The sequence below is a fragment of the Vigna umbellata genome, chromosome 7 (genome assembly GCF_029865625.1).
Source record: "Vigna umbellata cultivar VRB3 chromosome 7, Vumbellata_1.0, whole genome shotgun sequence".
Lineage (NCBI taxonomy): Eukaryota > Viridiplantae > Streptophyta > Magnoliopsida > Fabales > Fabaceae > Vigna > Vigna umbellata.
The window spans coordinates 39,224,477-39,242,866 of NC_142171.1; the positions used below are offsets into that span (position 1 = coordinate 39,224,477).

The 18,390-nt window shown below is 31.0% G+C and overlaps 2 protein-coding genes, 1 long non-coding RNA gene and 2 pseudogenes across 4 annotated transcripts; all 5 read left to right on the forward strand.

Annotated features, from left to right (window-relative positions):
• The first annotated feature begins 1,168 nt into the window (after nucleotides 1–1,168).
• LOC148195968 (uncharacterized) lies at nucleotides 1,169–1,808 on the forward strand. Its single transcript, XM_088095337.1, has 2 exons — nucleotides 1,169–1,368; nucleotides 1,463–1,808. Exons 1-2 carry the CDS (start codon nucleotides 1,169–1,171, stop codon nucleotides 1,806–1,808), a joined length of 546 nt encoding a protein of 181 aa, XP_087951463.1.
• Nucleotides 1,809–2,545: 737 nt separating this feature from the next.
• On the forward strand, nucleotides 2,546–3,461 carry LOC148195969 (uncharacterized). Of its 2 annotated transcripts, none has more exons than XR_015780808.1 (3): nucleotides 2,546–2,854; nucleotides 3,026–3,087; nucleotides 3,218–3,461. It is a non-coding gene; the product is annotated as an uncharacterized LOC148195969 (long non-coding RNA). The 2 variants fall into 2 exon arrangements; XR_015780807.1 differs by having other exon boundaries at nucleotides 2,549–2,854; nucleotides 3,029–3,087.
• A 1,845-nt stretch (nucleotides 3,462–5,306) lies between these two features.
• LOC148195970 (uncharacterized) lies at nucleotides 5,307–6,827 on the forward strand (annotated as a pseudogene).
• Nucleotides 6,828–7,211: 384 nt separating this feature from the next.
• Nucleotides 7,212–7,801, forward strand: LOC148195971 (uncharacterized; annotated as a pseudogene).
• Nucleotides 7,802–9,032: 1,231 nt separating this feature from the next.
• Nucleotides 9,033–12,067, forward strand: LOC148195972 (uncharacterized). Its single transcript, XM_088094437.1, has 9 exons — nucleotides 9,033–9,180; nucleotides 9,423–9,543; nucleotides 9,628–9,869; nucleotides 9,948–10,154; nucleotides 10,223–10,315; nucleotides 10,395–10,496; nucleotides 11,278–11,493; nucleotides 11,592–11,666; nucleotides 11,740–12,067. The coding sequence occupies exons 5-9, from the start codon at nucleotides 10,313–10,315 to the stop codon at nucleotides 11,794–11,796; spliced, it is 453 nt and encodes a 150-aa protein (XP_087950563.1). The 5' UTR covers nucleotides 9,033–9,180; nucleotides 9,423–9,543; nucleotides 9,628–9,869; nucleotides 9,948–10,154; nucleotides 10,223–10,312; the 3' UTR covers nucleotides 11,797–12,067.
• Nucleotides 12,068–18,390: the final 6,323 nt, after the last annotated feature.

Sequence of the window (18,390 nt, forward strand, 5' to 3'; positions counted from 1 at the left end):
GTGAGGACAATGATGGGTCCACTAAGATAAGGTTTTCCACTTTTAGTATGCCTAAAACTTTGGAGGGTTATAAATGGGAAGTAGGAACCTATTTTGCTGAGAAAAATGAATTCATAGATGCCATAAGGACTTATGCACTAAGTAATGGAAGAAGTTTAAAATTTATTAAGAATGACAAGAAAAGGATTTTTGTGAAGTGCTTGGGTGGAAGAGGAAATTGTAAATGGTATGCCTATTGTTCCTTCAGGAGTGATGTCAATGCATGACAACTAAGAAAAGTGTTTGATGCTCATAGCTGTAGTAGAGATTTCAATGTAAAGTTGATGACTTCAAAGTGGTTGAGTCAAAGGATGGAGAAAACTGTGAGAGAAAACCCTACAATGAAGGTCATAGACATTCGGGACAAAGTCACTAGGAAATGGAATGTAGGAATTTCAAGAAATATGCCTTTTAGGGCAAGAGCCATGGCAAAAGATAAGGTTGAAGGGTCATTTGTTGTAGACCTATTATTGGGTTAGATGGATGCTTTTTGAAAGGCAAGTATGGAGGGGAGTTACTAACAGCAGTGGGAAGATATGGAAATGAACAAATGTTGCCCATAGCATATGTTGTTGAGGTAGAAAACAAAGACTCCTGGACTTGGTTCTTGGAGCACCTTATTGAGGACCTTGGTGGGGCAGCTGTATGTGCATGATGCACATTTATTTCAGACGAACAAAAGGTCAGTCAATGTTCAATATCTTGTACATATAACTGAATATCTTCATTACACAAATGTTAATTAAAATATCTTGAATATGTCAGGGTCTTTTGCCAGCTATCCAAGATCTTCTGTCTGGTGTAGAACAAAGATTTTGTGTTATGCATTTATATTCGAACTTCAAAAAAAAAAATTCTTGGAAAAAACCTTAAACGTCTCATGTGGAGGGTAGCAACAGCCACACATCCACAACAATGGGAGGCTGAAATTAGGAATATTAAAGACATAAATTTAGACGCATTTAAATATTTGCTTGCCATCCCACCTAGGTATGTATTAAGTCTTATAATTATTTGATAAACTCACAGTTCACATTTACATACTTGACTAGTTATATTCACTTATCCCTGGTTTTGGTCAAGATCTAGATTCACCTCTAGATCACAATGTGACACTCTTGTGAACAACATGTTTGAGGGCTTTAATAGTGTGCTAGTTGATAGTAGGTGTAAGCCTATTATTAGCATGTTAGAACACATTAGAGTTTACATAATGAAGAGATGGGCTGCCACTAGGACAAAGATGACATCATATCAAGGTTCAATCTTCCCCAAGGTTTTTAACAGATTTCAGAAGGAGTCCTGGTTAACTAGATATTGGTTACCAAGGTAACTTTTATGATGTGTGTTTCCATTCATGTTAACTTTGTTTCCATTTATATTGATCCACCTAATTGTGTTACGAATTGTGTATTAAATACAGGTGGTCAAGAGAAAAATTATTTGAAGTGAAACATGTTTCACAATTTGGTCAGCAATTTGTTGTGAATGTTGACAACATGGACTGCACATGTAGAAAATGGGCAATTACTGGAATTCCTTGTACTCATGCCATAACTGCAATGAAATTTTTTAATATAAATGCAGAAGAATACATTGGACACTGGTTTAGGAAGTCTACCTATGAAGAGACTTACAACACAATAATTAACCCTATCAATGGTCAAAATGTCTGGGATGTTACACCCTATTCAAATATATTACAACCAAAGAAGAGAACAATGCCAGGAAGGTCCAAGAAGAAACGAAGACTGGAGGATGGGAGTTGAAGAAGAATAACAGTTAATTAAGAAAACTAGTTTGACACATAACATACCTTAGCTAATTTGGACATAATACAAAAATAAACCTTTAAGTACAATTGAATAATAATGTCCACGTTATATATTATTATTTTAATTATTTATATTAGTAATAGATTAACGTTTTTTAAAAAAATTATTACTTATGCTAATGAGAAAGTTTATTATCTACTTTTTATAATTTTATAGTTGTAATCAAAGTATATGATTTTTTAATAGGAAAATCTTTCCTTTAGAGAGGATGTTATATATATATATATATAAATGAATGAAATATAAATATATTATTTTTAGGACGTATTAATTAAATATATTTTATTGATTTAACTGTGTGTTGTTTTTTTTATTTTAATATTTTAATTGAATTTGCATCGGAAGGTAATTTTCTTAAATTTTTAAAATATTTAAAATAAATTTGTATTGTTTAAAATTTAGAACTTAAATAAAAATATTTAAATTTGTAAAAACCTAAAATTTAATTTATTATTTTAAATTATCCATGAGTCAAACTATGGAACTTTATCAGATAATATTATGTATAATCAGAACACTACAAAAATAATACATTTTAGGAGGGTTAGTTTTCGGGAGTTTTAGAAATCCTGAATAATTTTCGACGGTTTAGGACTAAAATCGTAGTTACCTTTTTTTTTATTTTTTTTTGCTTCTATAACAGACGATGGCCCTAAATTTTTTTTTTTTTAGTGTATTTCCATAAATAATATCCATCCCTCTTCACGCCTTTCATTTCTTCTATCTTTACTCATTTTCCCTGATTCTCTAATTTCTCATAAACCCTAACTCTCTCCCTCCCCTTCCTGCGTCTTCATTTCCCTGCATCATAATTATTTCCCTAAAAACCCTTCCTCGCACCATCTTCGTTCTGGTCTTCCCCTCCTAGAGTTGAGCGAAGTGTCGAGGCGTCGAGGCAGCGTGGAGGTGCCTTATTGTTCGTCGAGATGCTCTCGGAATTCCTTGCATCTGTGGTTCACGCAACTCAGAAAGCTGGCAAGGTCACTTCATTTTCTCTTTGTTCATTTTCAATCTACGCGTTTGTCTCTTGTACGTTACTCTATTGAACGCGTTATTGATTCGATTGTGTCTAACTCTTTTCTTTTGCTGTTGTTGTTAACTCTTCTATTCGATTATGCCAACTACTATTCCGACTGCCCGACATCCACCAGCAGTGCGATCTAGAGTGCCTAGAAAAGGATAGGCTACAAATCCACACAGTATTGCTGAAAGGGTGGGCCATTGGATATTTTGGATAATACAAACCTTTTACTTATTGTAGAGATTATTATTTAGAATAATGACAAAATAACTTAAGTTATTTTCATGATTTGCTAATTTTTATTTTTCATGTTGCCATTCAGTGATAGTTGCGTAGAGAGAGAATAGCTGAAAGAATCAAGGTTTTGCAAGAATTGGTTCCTAGTGTCAACAAGGTCTTCTTGGATATGCATGCAATTTTATTCCTAAATGTAGTTTGATACTTATCTGTAGAACTTGTGAGATTTTGCCCGTGGATAAGTAATGGATTGTGTTTCATCACTAGACTCTATAATCAATTAGAACTTGTGAGATTTTGCCTGTGGATAAACAATTAGAGATTTTCAAGGAGTGTGCGTGAATGTCTCTGTAATTTGTCTTGTTTGATTTTTTAACTATTTACAGCGTTTCTAGTTTTCTCCTCAATATAAAACTATTGTATCAAAATGAATGTTAAACATGATAAGGTGATATTGACTAATCAGATAAAAAGCACTGATGCTTCTAATTTTGAATTTGGAAGAAGGCTAAAGAGGAGAACCATCATTTAAAATGACCACATTTCCAAGCTATTCGAGATAACATAAATAAAAAATGGAAAAAGAAATTGTGTCTTTTGAATAAAAAATGTGTAGGATTGGGAAAAGCAATGTAACTTTGACATGAAAGAGTGTTGATAAAAAATGTGTGAAGAGAATATACCAAACCATAAAAATGTGTGAAGAGAATATACAAAACAATACTGTATAACAGCACACACTCAACTATAACAAGTCTAAAGGTTACATTGAACCTAAATATGTCCAACAATGTGTTTGGGTCTATATAATTCAACATCAATCAAAATAAATCATTATCATATCAATTTGTTAATAGTTACGTATTCTATTAAATCCTATCAAAGTTTCTTTCTCTCTGTTATCATTTATTTCTAAATACACCAAAACCCCAACCAAGTAGATGTGTTGAGAAAGTATTTAACTTATTCTTAAGAAACTTGAACCAAAAAACCAAACATATCATTCCAGACTTAGATAAGAATCCATATTTCCATGTTAGATTATATACAAAAATACCCCAAAAAACTACATGCATGCAAGAGAATATTAAAAGATAAAAGAAAAGATAAAGTAGGAAAAACTTACTGAAATCAAAATTCTAATTGGTAGAATTTGATTATTATCAGCACACTAATAGCTACCTGGTGAAAAAGATAATAAAAACTTAGGTATCACATAAAGAAGACAAAGTAAATTACGATAGTTAATAAATTTTGGAAATACAATTTTCATTCATCATCTATTTTTAATCTCTGTTATCTGATGATCCTAAATGTATTCATTACAACTTAAGAAAATAGTGATTGATAGATGTCTTTGAATTTTACTGTATTGAAGTTCGAATGTCAAACTCAAACTAACAGATTTAGGCAATTTTAGCATGATAGAATTTAAGATTTTAACTTATAAGATGAAGTAAAAAGTAACACCTAGATCAGAAAAGTCATTAAATATTTCTAAAAACTGACATGGACAAGTTCAAGTGATTGTTGTTGGAGTTGAAAAAGACATATATCAATGCAGGTTGAATCTTCTCCTCGCGTTGTCGTGCTCATTACGAACTGTGATTGATTTTTTTCAGTAGTTGTTTAGTTTAGAATAGATGATGAGATTAATCTTCTTAACAAGATATTTTGGGTACTCTGTATTTCTTAATTGACTTAGCCTTGCTGAACGTAAACATAAGGTGTGTTATGGCCTTGTGAAAGTTGTTGTGCTATCACATCCATCATTTGTCCAAGTGAATAACTTCCGAGGTATGAGTTTTCATCAATGTTGATTATTTCTTAATTTACATATTTACATAAAACAAAAAAACAATATATATATATTAATTTATTTTTATGACATTTAAAATATTTTGTTAATAGCATTAAATTGTTTCTTAGAAGTAGTGATTCAAAGTCTAGTAAATATTATTCTTGAGCAATGCTATCATAGCTGGTACTTAGTGTTTTATTCACCATTTACTTTTAACATTAAGTAGGTGTACTACTTAGTATTAAATTATTCTAGGTAACAATTTCATAACTAAGTAGGGGAACTACTTAGTTTTAACATTATGTAGTGTATTTCGTTGAATGCGGTCACTTGTTCTAACCTTTCAATCCTCTTGGCATGAACAAAGATTTTAATGGATAAATCATGGATAGACATGCCTCGAAATACAAGTCAATATATGAGAGGATTGAATACCTTCTTGGACTTCACATTCACTAACAATGGTGTTAGGGGAAAGATAATATGTCCATGTCAGAAATGCAACTTTAAGAAATTTCAAAATCGTGAAGAAGTATGATCACTTAATTATTAAACCTTTTCCAAAAGGGTATACAGTGTGGCTTCTGCACGGGGAGAGAAGAGTAAATGACGAAGCGCCTCAAGTAATGGTTGAAGCTCCTCAAGTAATGGCCGAAGAAGATGGTGGAAGAGTTGAAATTAATGATAATATGTGTGAAATGATTAATGATGTATTTGCAAATCATTGCTCTAACAACGACATGGCAGATGATGACCAGATGGGTGTAGAGTCAAGCCATACTAAAAGTCATGATGGGATAGATTTTTTGGAATTATAGCAAGATGGACAACAAAGCTTATATGAAGGATGTGATAAATATTCAAAACTTTCTTTCTTGGTGAAGTTATATCACATCAAATGTCTATGCAGAATAAGTGACAAAGCTATGTCCATGATACTGGAGTTGCTAGCAGATGCATTTGAACATGCTAAAATTCCAAATTCATTCTATGAAGCCAAAAAAGCTTGGTCTTCATTACACCAAAATTGGTGCTTGCCCAAATAATTGTATGTTGCATGTTGGAGAAGACAAAGATAGAGATTCTTGTAAGAAATGCAAGACATCAAGATGGAAGCCAAAAAAGAGAAATACAATTGGTGATGATGTTGTTGTTAATAAGCGAAAGAAGATTCCTACAAAGGTTTTAAGGTATTTTCCTTTGAAGCCTCGATTACTGAGGATGTTTTTGTCATCTAAAATAGATGAGCATATGAGATGGCATGCATCAGAAAGTACGGATGAAGGCATGTTAAGACATCCAAGAGATTCTGAAGCATGGAAGAAATTTGACTTGATGCACCCTCAATTTGCCTTAGAGCCTCGAAATGTGATACTCAGTTTATCTATTGATGGGTTCAATCCATATGGCAACTTGAGCACAAATCACAGTATTTGGCCAGTTGTTCTCATACCATACAACCTTCCTCCTTGGATGTGTATGAAACAAAGTTCATTTATTCTATCCATGATCCTTCCTAGAAAGCGAGCACCGAGCAATGATATTGATGTTTACTTATAACCATTAATAGAAGAGTTAAGGAGTTGTGGAACACTGGCATCAAAACTCTTGATTCATATGGGAATGAAGTATTTGATATGCATGCAGCCATATTGTGGACTATTAGTGACTTTCCAAGACTTGGAACCTTATCTGGGTGGAACACACATACAAGATTGGCATGTCCAATATGTAATTTTGATACTACTCCTAAGAAGCTTGCCAATCAGTGACAATCTCAGGACATGATATCTTACAACAACTTGGTAATGTTCATGTTGAATTTGGGAAAGAACCTATAATTGAAGAAAGCTCAAAAAGACAACGCATCTCTAAGGTAGAAACTCTACAATAGCGAAAGAAAAGTATATTTTTTGACCTTCCTTATTGGGTAGATAACTTATTGCACCATAATCTGGATGTTACGCATATTGAAAAAAATATTTGTGACAATATATTGTTTACATTGTTGAATGATAGTACAAATAATAAATGCAAAGACAATCTAAAGGCAAGAAAGGACTTGCAACTTTGGGGTATAAGACTAGATTTGTGGTCTGACGAGCATTCTAGATATCTTCCTGCTATATATACATTGTCAAATGTAAATAAGGATATGTTTCTGAAAACTTTGAAGAATATAACTATACCTGATGGTTAATCAAGTAATATCAGTAGATGTGTTGATGTCAAACAACGTAAGATTGGAGGACTAAAAAGTCATGACTCACATGTGTTGATGGAACAACTTCTCCCTTTGGCAATAAGAAAGACACTCCCTAAAGAAGTCTCATCTATTTTGATTGATCTATGCTCTTTTTTTAAATAATTATGTAATAAAGTTTTGAAGATAGATGAACTTGTCCAATTACAAGATAGAGTTGTCCTCACATTGTGTCACATGGAGATGTTATTCCCTCCTTCTTTTTTCACAGTGATGGTTCATTTGATTGTGCATTTAGTAGAAGATGTCAAGCTTGGAGGACCTGTTCAATATCGATGGATGTATCCTATTGAGAGGTACTTGGGAAAATTGAAGTCTTATGTGCGTAATAAGGCACAAGCTGAAGGCTCAATAGCAGAAGGTTACATGGTTGAAGAGTGCTTAACAATTCTAGATACTTAGATGGAATTCAGATTGTGTTTAATAGATTGTGTCGTGTTAATGATGAACCAAGCATTAGCTCTTGTACTGTAAGCACTTTATTCCCACCAATCGGAAAACCAGTTGGAGGTTTCACTTATTTCACTCTATCTATAAAGGAAAAGTTACAGGAACATCGTCGTAGCCTAGCAAATAGTTCCATAGTTGACCCATTTCTTCAGTAAGTATTTTCACTTCGTCAATTCTACTAATTAGTCTTTTATTAGAAAGTAACTATGTCTAATTTGGACACTTCGTGTAGGGAATTTAGAGACACTATACAGAGACAATTGAGAAGTCGGAGTCGACAATCATCTTTGATAGACTAGAGAGTTCATAGGGAATTTGCAAATTGGTTTTCACGTCGTGTACGTATATTTATACCAATGAACATTGGTTTCATTCTATGTTATAATTCATAATTGATATGGACATGTTATTTTTTTCCTTTTAGATAAGGAATGACTCAACTAGCCTCCACTCAACTGATTTGAAATTCTTAGCCATGGGTCCGATTGATTGTGCAAAGCGATATAGTGCCTATAATGTTAATGGATTCAAGTTTAGGATCGTGGAGCGTGACATATGGCTTAAAACACAAAATAGTGGAGTGTTTGGTACATTTGGGACAAGGAGTTATGCAAGTAGTAGTGATAATCAAATGCAATTTGGAGGTGTGCCTTATTATGGTCGATTAGTGGACATAATTGAAATAAATTATCATGGTTGTTTCTCAATTGCCTTGTTCAAATGTATGTGGGCTAATACAACAACATGTAAGGGGATTATGACTGATGAGTTGGGATTTACAAGTGTAAGTTTTGGACGCTTGATCCATAGCGGTGATAATGATGATGATGAACCATACATTCAGGCGTCAGAAGCACAAATGGTATATTATGTAGATGATGAGTTTGATAAAAATTGGTGCATCCAATACATATAAAGCCTAGAGACTTGTACAACATGGGTGAAGATGATGTTGACAATTTTCATGAATGTGAACCATTTCAACAACAAAATTTAGAAATATTATTTCCAGATGATGAAAGAAATATACCATTAACAAGGTTTTAATTTGAATTATTAGTTATTATATATATTGTTATTCTGTTTATTTTCTTGTTTATTATATTTATAGCTGGTTTAAGTTTTATTTATGTAATTGTTTGTAGAGCACCTGAAGATGAAGAGAATGATAGTTAAGAACAATGAGACACAACATCATACACAAGCACATAATACATGGGGTCATATAGTAAATCATCCACCAGCACCTCAAATTGCAATACCTAAAGTCCAATCATCTCCATCTCTATCTACCCCTCAAAGAAGTAAGTTCCCTTTACTGATTGTTTAATTAAAATTTATTTATGTTGTTGAAATTTTTTGACATTCATTTATTTGTAGAACATACAAACTAAAGTTACCTCCGACAAGCCAAAGCCTATGCACTCTTGGAACCATTCAGCCCCTAAATGCAATTGGTGTTCAATCAGCAAATCAAGTATTTTCGTTTGGTCAACCCCCAAATGAAGTTATCCAGTCACTCGTTGAAGTTGATGTAAGTGTTCTTTCAAATATGTTAAATATGTTCTTTGAAATGATAATATATGTTATCTTAGCATATACTTTGATGAATTTTGATAGTCATGTTGTGACATTTCTAGGAACCACAAGTACACCTTGAAACTAAAACTAATTAGAAAAAAGAATTTGTCAATATAATTTGTTTCTCTGTTGCTTGCATCTGATCTCTATTCCTATCAACTGCATTCATTTAATCTGACATTTAACCTTGTGTAGCAACAAGAAAATTCACATGTACAAGATGAACATGAACAAGATGAAAATCAAGATATTTTGTTGGAAGTGCAACAAGAAAGGCCATCAACATACAAGAGATCATGGTTGGTTGATGTTATTGGTAAGCCACTGTTACTTATATCAATAAATATTGTTGAAGTTCTTTCACACAAGGGTATTTGACACAAATTTGATTTCTTCACAGATGACCAATGCAAGATGACTACCAAACACTTAAAAACAAATGATGTTTGGAATTTGCCTCAAAATGAAAGGATTATTGTACGTTGGAATGAGCAATATCAACCAATTGGAGATGGTGGCACATTATTGAATCGGTTCTTAGGGAGTATTGCTAGAAACTTCAAGGCATTCCCTATTTGTTATTCTACTTGGAAGAAGATTCCTAAAGATTACAAAGAAGACATAATTCATAATACCATTCAAGTAACTAATGTAAATTTTCAATTCATAATTAAGTTATTTGATAATTGTTGTTGATTTTGATTAAAATATGTTTTGAAGACAAAGTTTGCAGTTAATTACGATATTCAAATCAATTACATCTTGAAATTACTTAATCATAAATGGAGAGATTCTCGGCAAGAATTGTGGCAACAAAGAGATGATGGCACACGTACTAGAGATGAATTGATTGCCATGGCTCCAGAAGGAATAGATAAAGATCATTGGGCTTCTTTTGTTGATTATCGACTTGATTAAAGAACAAAGGTAAAACCTAAATTTCTTTTCTTAAAATTCTGATATAATTTATTAACTTTTTTTTATGATAATGTTAGGAGATTGCCCTAAAAAATAAACACAATAGGACACAACAAACTCTTGCTCACACGGGGGGTTCGAAGAGCATTGCAAGAAAGAGGGAAGAAATGGTGAAGTAATATTGTTCTTCAGTTTTCTATTTCTCATTATATTTATCACACACTTATATGTGTTTGTTCATTTTCATAGGAAAAAGAGTGTGGAAACAAAGTTAGCAGAGGAGAAGTATGGATAGCTAGCCATAAGAAGACCAACAGAGCTTATGTCAGTGATGAGGCAAGGAAAATTTGTGTAAGTTATCTAAGCCTAATTATGGTATAGTTACAATTTAAATATGTCATGAAGTATTTTTTTTCAGTGGCTGAAACTAGTTTTGACTAATTTTCAGAATTTGAATGTAAGATAAACATGTGAACCATGTATTGTAATTTATTTGGTGCTTTAGGTCTTACTATAAGGATTGAATGCATTCTGGTGAATTGTTGTGAAGTAATGTGTTGACAAAGATGAAATAAAACCTGTTGAATGGGTACAATTTGTTGAAATTAGTGTCATCCCCTTCATTAGACACTAGAAAACGACACAGCCAGACAAAATAGGAAACCATTTATACATTGTAACCCTCTACATTAAACTCCAAAGCCTTCATAAAAAGTAATAGATAATTGTTTTACATAAGTGAATCCCCTACCCCGCCATAACAGAAGAAAAGAAAACGGAGACTTCATTTTTATTAGGTGAGAGGCTTTGTCTGACAGCATAACACCTAGTGGTACCCAACTTTCTTCTCTTTTTTAACTTGTTAGTGTTATCCATATCAAACATAGAATAGCCAAAAGTTACGGCAAACAAAGAAAACATAATCTTCACGCATTTTCTCTTTCTTCCATAACACTACAACCAATCATCACTTCCAAACATTTCACACCTTTCTCATACTGCAATTATCCTTCATTGCACTTACTGTCTTTTCCTTACTGCAAACCACAAAATCATCATATTTATAACATAAGTAAAAGACATGAATCAGATACTTCTAGAATTTCACTATTTTATTAAATGTTGAATGTAGGAACAAATTGAAGCATATGAATCCACAACATCGTCTCAATCAAAAAAAATATCCAATTCAGATTCATTGGCTCATGCTTTAGGAATCCAAGAGCATTGGGGACGCGCTCGCGGTCTAGGTTTGGGTCCTTGCCCATCTAAAGTCTTTAGAGTCAAAGTTCGTTCTCATAGTGGATCATCTTTAGTTGCCCCTTCTAATGATGAATTACAAACTCAGGTTAATGAATATTTTATCAATTACTTGATTTGTTCCTTTTATGATTAACTTGTTAGGTATCATTTTTCTTACTTTCTAAATAATTTCATGTGTTACAGGTATCTTCATTGACATCACAAGTCAATGACATGACATCACAATTGCCTTCAAAGTTTGCCGCATTTCAACCATCGGTAATAATTGCTAAATCTATTTTTATGATTTTTTTAAAATATATAACCAACTAACTATTATGTTATATTGTAGGTATCTGATCAAGGAAGCGTGTCAAACGATGAGTGTAATGAAGATCAAGAAAATTAGACATGCATGAACAATTAGTTATGTCTGGATTGATATGCAATATATGAATTTTTGAGGATGCAAATATCACCTGCCATCCTTTTATTGTGTATGTATTGATATGCTAGTATCTTTAAGTGATTTTATTCACATGCACTATGCAGTCACCAGTAGCAAAATTAGTAACAAGTTTGAGCATGATAGTGTCAATAACTTGATTAGTAGCTGACATACTCTTTATACTCATCATGACACTGATTATAAATAAGAAATTTGAGAAAATTTGAATTTAGATATCCTATTTTAAAAGCAATATCACCTCCTCACCTACTTGATTATATTAGAATCTTGTCCTTAATGTTGTATAGTTTTTACTCGTCTTTAATTTAATCACCACATCTTTTAAATCAGTTTTCCCATTCTCAGATGTTTTGAAATTAATTTCTTCTGCTAATATAGTCCATATAAGACATTTTACATTGATCAACAGAACATTTAAAGAAGCACCTACCAAATTGAAAAAGGTGCACATAATTTGGTGAAATTGGCCATTTCAATAAAGAAGTAACATATAGACAAAAGAAATTTCTAGCAAGTTATCCAGATGAAAGTGTTATGATAGAAAATGACAAAGGGAACTATTTCAACAATTTTTTAAGTGTGAAAACAGATTTAAAAAGCAAAAAAAAAATGTTAAGGAACTAAAACTTTAATTTAACCTTTACGTCTTTAATTAGCTAAACATGAAAAACTAATTTGAACTAGAAGCATGGAGTAACAGATGTCACGACCAATAAAAATTTGAGCTATCACTACATTTCCGACAGTTTTGTAGGAAACCCCTAGAAATAGAGACGGTTAAAAGAAACTCCGGCTATTCCCAACGGTTTGCAAAAACCCCTAGAAATAGTGGCAGTTTTTCCATAACCCCGGGAAATTGTGGCGGTTTCATACAAAACCGCCAGTAATGCTTAACGACATTGCTTTTCCCCGAGACTTTTGTAATCGTGGAAAACAAATTTTCCAAGGATTAAAACCGCTGGAACGCTACAAATAATCCCTGAAAAAATTATAATTTTTTTAGTGGAAGATGCATATTTTATTTTTTAATAATGTATTATTTGTTAATTTTCAATTTTATAATAACGTACATTAATTATAATAAACAATTGGTTTGTTATAATTAATGTTAACGATAATTAATTGATAATATAAGATACTATACGTTTTATATATAATGATTTGACTATAACTATTCAAGACTTCGTAAAGAGTTTTAATTAAGTGATTTAAGAACTAGTATTTCACACCGTATAAATTATATTGAATATAGGATATATATTTGGATTACAATGTTAAAGAAAACTTAATAATATTCTAAAATTTCTTATAAAATATTTTATTTTTAATATTTTTATTATGGATATAACAATAAAAAGAAATAGATAAAAGGTTTTGGAATATTTTTTTTAAATATAACTAAAATTAATTTTAATTTGTTACAAAATCACTAGGAGTTAATGAATTAGAAATAGTATAACACCCGAAATTCTCACACTGAAATTTAATAGATAATATAATTATTGTACATTTATTTTACTATCATGTGTCACGCGTATAAAGAGTGTATACTGAAAAATACATTATGCTTTCAAACATCACATAAAAGACTCATAATTTTTTTTTCTTTCTTCTTAAACTATTCTTCATTTTTCTGCTGCATCCTGCTTAACTTGTATTGGTTCAGAAGTCGTTCCCTCAACCTCTGTATAACATATACATTATTATTATACATAATACATTCACCATTATTATACATAATAAATTCATGTAATATGCAACTATTATATTAGACTCTATGATTCGGATAAATTAATAGAAAAATCTTTTCTTAGACACCATGTTATATATATATATATATATATATATATATATGAATAAAAATAAATATATTATTTTTAAGACGTATTAATTAAATATATTTTATGATATTGAATATTATTTAAATATGAATAATATCATTATAATATGAATTGATTATCTATGCACCAATTATATATAGTCACGTATAATTGATATTATAACATTGCGTAATTAACAAAACAAATAAACATAATCTGCATAAATAATCCAAAAATATAATAGAACAAAAAACTATTAATTATAAAGAAATTATTTACACTATTATAATATTACATTAATTACTTTTTATTAAACAATGCAAATATATATATATATATATATATATATATATATATATATATATTAAATCAAATTTTATATAAACAATTTAAATACTATATTTAAATATACAACACATAGTCAAAAATTACATTAATTGAATATATTAATTATATATTAAAATAAGATGTAAATTAATGATATGTTTTAAATGAAAACATATTTTATTAACTAACTATTTTTAAAAACGAAAAAGTATAAAAATAAATTATTTATAAATTCGTGTTTTAGATTTCAAAATTTAAATATTGTATTTTAAATATTAAAATAGTCAAAATTTAACTTCAAAGTAATTATATCTTAACGTAATAAATAAGTTATTAATAATTTTATTATTAAATAGATTTAATTGACTAACTCTTTTTAAATGTGAAAGCGTATAATAGTTTTTTATAACATAACTACTTTTGAATACAACTAATTGTCTTATTTCATTATTTTTGGAATTCATTAGTCTATCAAAATTCACTTAGGCTATCAATATATATATATATACACGTATTAAAAATATATATTAACAATTTAAATACTATATTTAAATATATGACACATAGTCAAAAATATATTAGTTGAATATGTTAATTATATACTAAAATAATATATAAATTAATGATATATTTTACACTTTTATAATATTACATTAACTAATTTTTTATTGAACAATGTAAATATATATATATATATATATATATATATATATATATATATATATATATATATATATATATATATAAAATAAATCTTTATATTAACAATTTAAATACTATATTTAAATATATGATACATAGTCAAAAACTACATTAGTTGAATATGATAATTATATATTAAAATAATATATAAATTAATGATATATATTAATTAAAATATATTTTTTGACTAAATATTTTTAAAAATGAAAAAGTATAAAAAAAATTCCTTATAAATTTGGGTTTAGCTTTCAATATTCAAATATACTAATTTAAATATTAAACATAGTAATTATATATTAGAATAATAAATAAGTTATTAATATTTTTCCTATTAAATAGATTTTATTGACTAACTATTTTTAAATGTGAAAAAGTATAATAGTGTTTCTCTATAAATTCATGGTTAGCTTTCTTAAAACAATACAAAAGACTTTATCTTCTATTAAATTTAGAATCCTTAAAAAATACTAAGAAAAAAGATATGGGAAAAGTTGAGATAAAAGCTATTGGAGTTTTAATTATGGTCATGATTCTTTTGGGTTTTTCACATGCTGAATTAAATGGAAAAACTGATGATTTGTTTTGCCAAGAAAAATGTGCATTCAAATGTTATTCTGAACAACCACTCCCTATACTATATAAAAATTGTATTAAGGATTGCGAATCACACTGCAATAAATTATCTTCTGATCCTGTTTACAAATGTTTTACTACTTGTGACTTAATGAAGTCCATTGCCTACAACACTGGTATGCGCTCTCTCAAAATAATCACTTGTTTCCATAGTTTTATATTTCTATTTAGATTTCATTTTATTAAATATTTTTTCATAACTTTGATAATTACCTTTCCTATTGCTTTTAATTTTAACCAATTACTTTACTTTCTTATCAGGAGCTCATGGTCTTGCACATAACATGATGAATACATGCATGCAAGAGTGTAGAAAAAAGTTATAATTTGTAAGAAGAACTTTAGAGTGAAAAATTGATAGAAGAAACTGTATTCCTACAAAATTTTAAAAAATAATCATGACCAATAAACAATATTGAGTTATTTTCATACTTATTGTTGATCTACTTTCTTCTATCTTATGTCTTCCTCTTTACTATTGCAACTTGAGTATTAATAATATTAATAAAATAAAATAATTTTTTAACAACATTATCATCAATTTCCATTAAGGAAGAAAATTAAAAAATATTCTAAAGAAAGTGATAATTAAGGTTTGTGAGTAGGGCATTAAGATATAATGTGAATTAAAATTATGAATATGTAACATCTCTTCCGAGTTATTATAGTGTTTTAAGACAAATTTTTTATCCTATGTAATGTGATTAAGGCAATATTTTAATAGTTTTATTCTTTTATACATTTTAAAATAGTTTATTTCAGCCAAAACTAGTTTGACACATAACATACCTTAGCTTATTTGGACATCATACAAAAATAAACCTTTAAGTCCAATTGAATAATAATGTCAATTTATATTATTATTATTTTATAATTATTTATATTATTAATAGATCTAACGTTTTTAAAAATAATTATTACTTATACTAATGAAAAAGTTTATTATCTTCTTTTTATAATTTTATAGTTGTAATCAAAAGTATATGATCTTTTATTAAGAAAATCTTTCGTCTAAAGACGATGATATATATATTTGTCTTGACCCTGCCCACAATGATGGCTCTATTGTCTTGGGGAGCGTTGAAGCTTGCTTCTTCTCCAGAGTTTTCTTGGTCATCAATACGACCTGTCCTTAATAGAACCGATCTTATTCTAGGAATTTCGTACTTTTGTCGGATCCTTCCTATCTCCTGATCGAATTTGTGTAGGTAGATGTTGGACAGTATAAATATATTATTTTTAGGACGTATTAATTAAATATATTTTATTGATTTAATTGAGTGTTGTTTTTTTTAATTTTAATATTTTAATTGAATTTTCATTGGAAGGTAATTTTCTTAAATTTTTAAAATATTTAAAATATTTAAAATAAATTTGTATTGTTTAAAATTGTTAGGATATTTATCCTATTTTATCATCATTATAGTGTGTCAAGGGTTACCCTATTTATCATGATTATATTGTGTCTAGGATTACCCTATTTATCATGATTATATTGTGTCTAGGGTTACCCTATTTATCATGTATTTGTGTATCAATTTATTCTTATAAATAGAAGATTGTGAGAGGGATCAATTAAGCCCTCAAGAATTATTTCTTTTCAATCTTAAGTTGGTATCAGAGCGGGTCGATCCCGCTCTGGTTTCTGTCTCGTAATATATATCTGTCCGGCGCCACAGTTCTTCGTCGCCCGCCGCTGCCCGCCGCTGCCCGCCGTCGGTCACCGTCAACCGCCGGCCACCGTCGCCCGCCGACCACCGTCGCCGCCGCCGGCCACCGTCCGGCCACCGTCGCCGCCGGCCACCGTCGTCCGTCGCCGGCCGCCGTTCACCGCCCGCCGTTGCCGGCCACCGGTCGTCCATCACTGTCACAGTTTCCTTCGTCTAAACCCTTAGGGTTTTCTTGTTTCTCGCTAGTACTATTTGTCTTCTTCAGAGATGACGTCTGGCAGTACTCTTTCCTTCTCTGGAAGTCCATCAATTACCTCCGAGAAGCTAAATGGAAAAAATTATCTATCATGGTCTGCTGCGGTTGAAATGTGGTTCCTCGGCCAAGGGCATTATGACCACCTTGAGCGAGATGGAAGCCATGTGCCTATTGAAAAAGCTGCTCAGTGGAAACAAGCAGATTCCCAGTTGTGTACCCTGTTATGGCAATCAGTGGAACCCAAACTTCTTGTATCTTTGAGGGCTTTCAAAACTTGTCACTCCTTTTGGAAGAAAGCCCAAAACATTTATGCCAACGATATTCAACGTCTCTATGACACTACGAACAAGCTTGCATCTCTTAAAATGGCTGACCATGATATGGTGTCCTTCATGGCTGAAGCCCAATCTGCTGTCGAAGAACTTAGGATGTTTTTGGAAGTAGATCCATTAGAGGATATCAAAAAGAAACTAGACAAATTTTACATGGTGTTGATCCTTCGTGCCCTACATCCCGATTTTGATCATCTCAGAGATCAACTTCTAACTAGTCATGAGGTCCCCTCTATGGAAACATTGACCACTCGCCTTCTGCGTGTCCCGGTATCTCAAACTCAAGAAGCGCATGAACTAGTGGAACCATCTGTCATGGTTGCCACACGAGGAAGAGGAAGACGTGGCACTAGAGGAGGAGGACGAGGAGGTCGGGGACGTACTCAATGCACATATTGTAAAAGGATGGGTCATACTCAAGAGAATTGCTACTCCTTACATGGTTTCCCTTCCAAAACCGCCAATATTTCGAAGACTGAAACTTCCACTTCGAAAACTGAAACCTCCACTTCTATGTTTTCTGAGGATGAATATCAAGAGTATTTAAGGTTAAAGTCTAACAGCTTGGCACAACCATCTCAATCTCCCAATACATCAACAGCCTGCGTTTCTCAATCTATGGAATGTCAAAATTCATGGGTAATTGACTCAGGTGCTTCTGATCACATTTCTGGTAATAGCTCTTTGTTCTCATCTATTTCCTTTCGAGAAAAACCTCATTTCATAACCCTTGCAAATGGATCTAAAACTTCTTCCAAAGGAGTCGGTCATGTTTCTTTGTCTCCCTCCCTCAA

What these genes read in the sequence shown, in the direction of transcription:
- LOC148195968 (XM_088095337.1), top strand. Translation starts at nt 1,169, where the DNA reads ATGTTTGAGGGCTTTAATAGTGTGCTAGTTGATAGTAGGTGTAAGCCT. An exon ending in ACTAGATATTGGTTACCAAG is followed by an intron (nt 1,369 to 1,462) that starts GTAACTTTTATG and finishes TATTAAATACAG; the next exon opens with GTGGTCAAGAGAAAAATTAT.
- LOC148195972 (XM_088094437.1), top strand. An exon ending in ATGAGGCAAGGAAAATTTGT is followed by an intron (nt 10,497 to 11,277) that starts GTAAGTTATCTA and finishes TGTTGAATGTAG; the next exon opens with GAACAAATTGAAGCATATGA. An exon ending in TTGCCGCATTTCAACCATCG is followed by an intron (nt 11,667 to 11,739) that starts GTAATAATTGCT and finishes GTTATATTGTAG; the next exon opens with GTATCTGATCAAGGAAGCGT.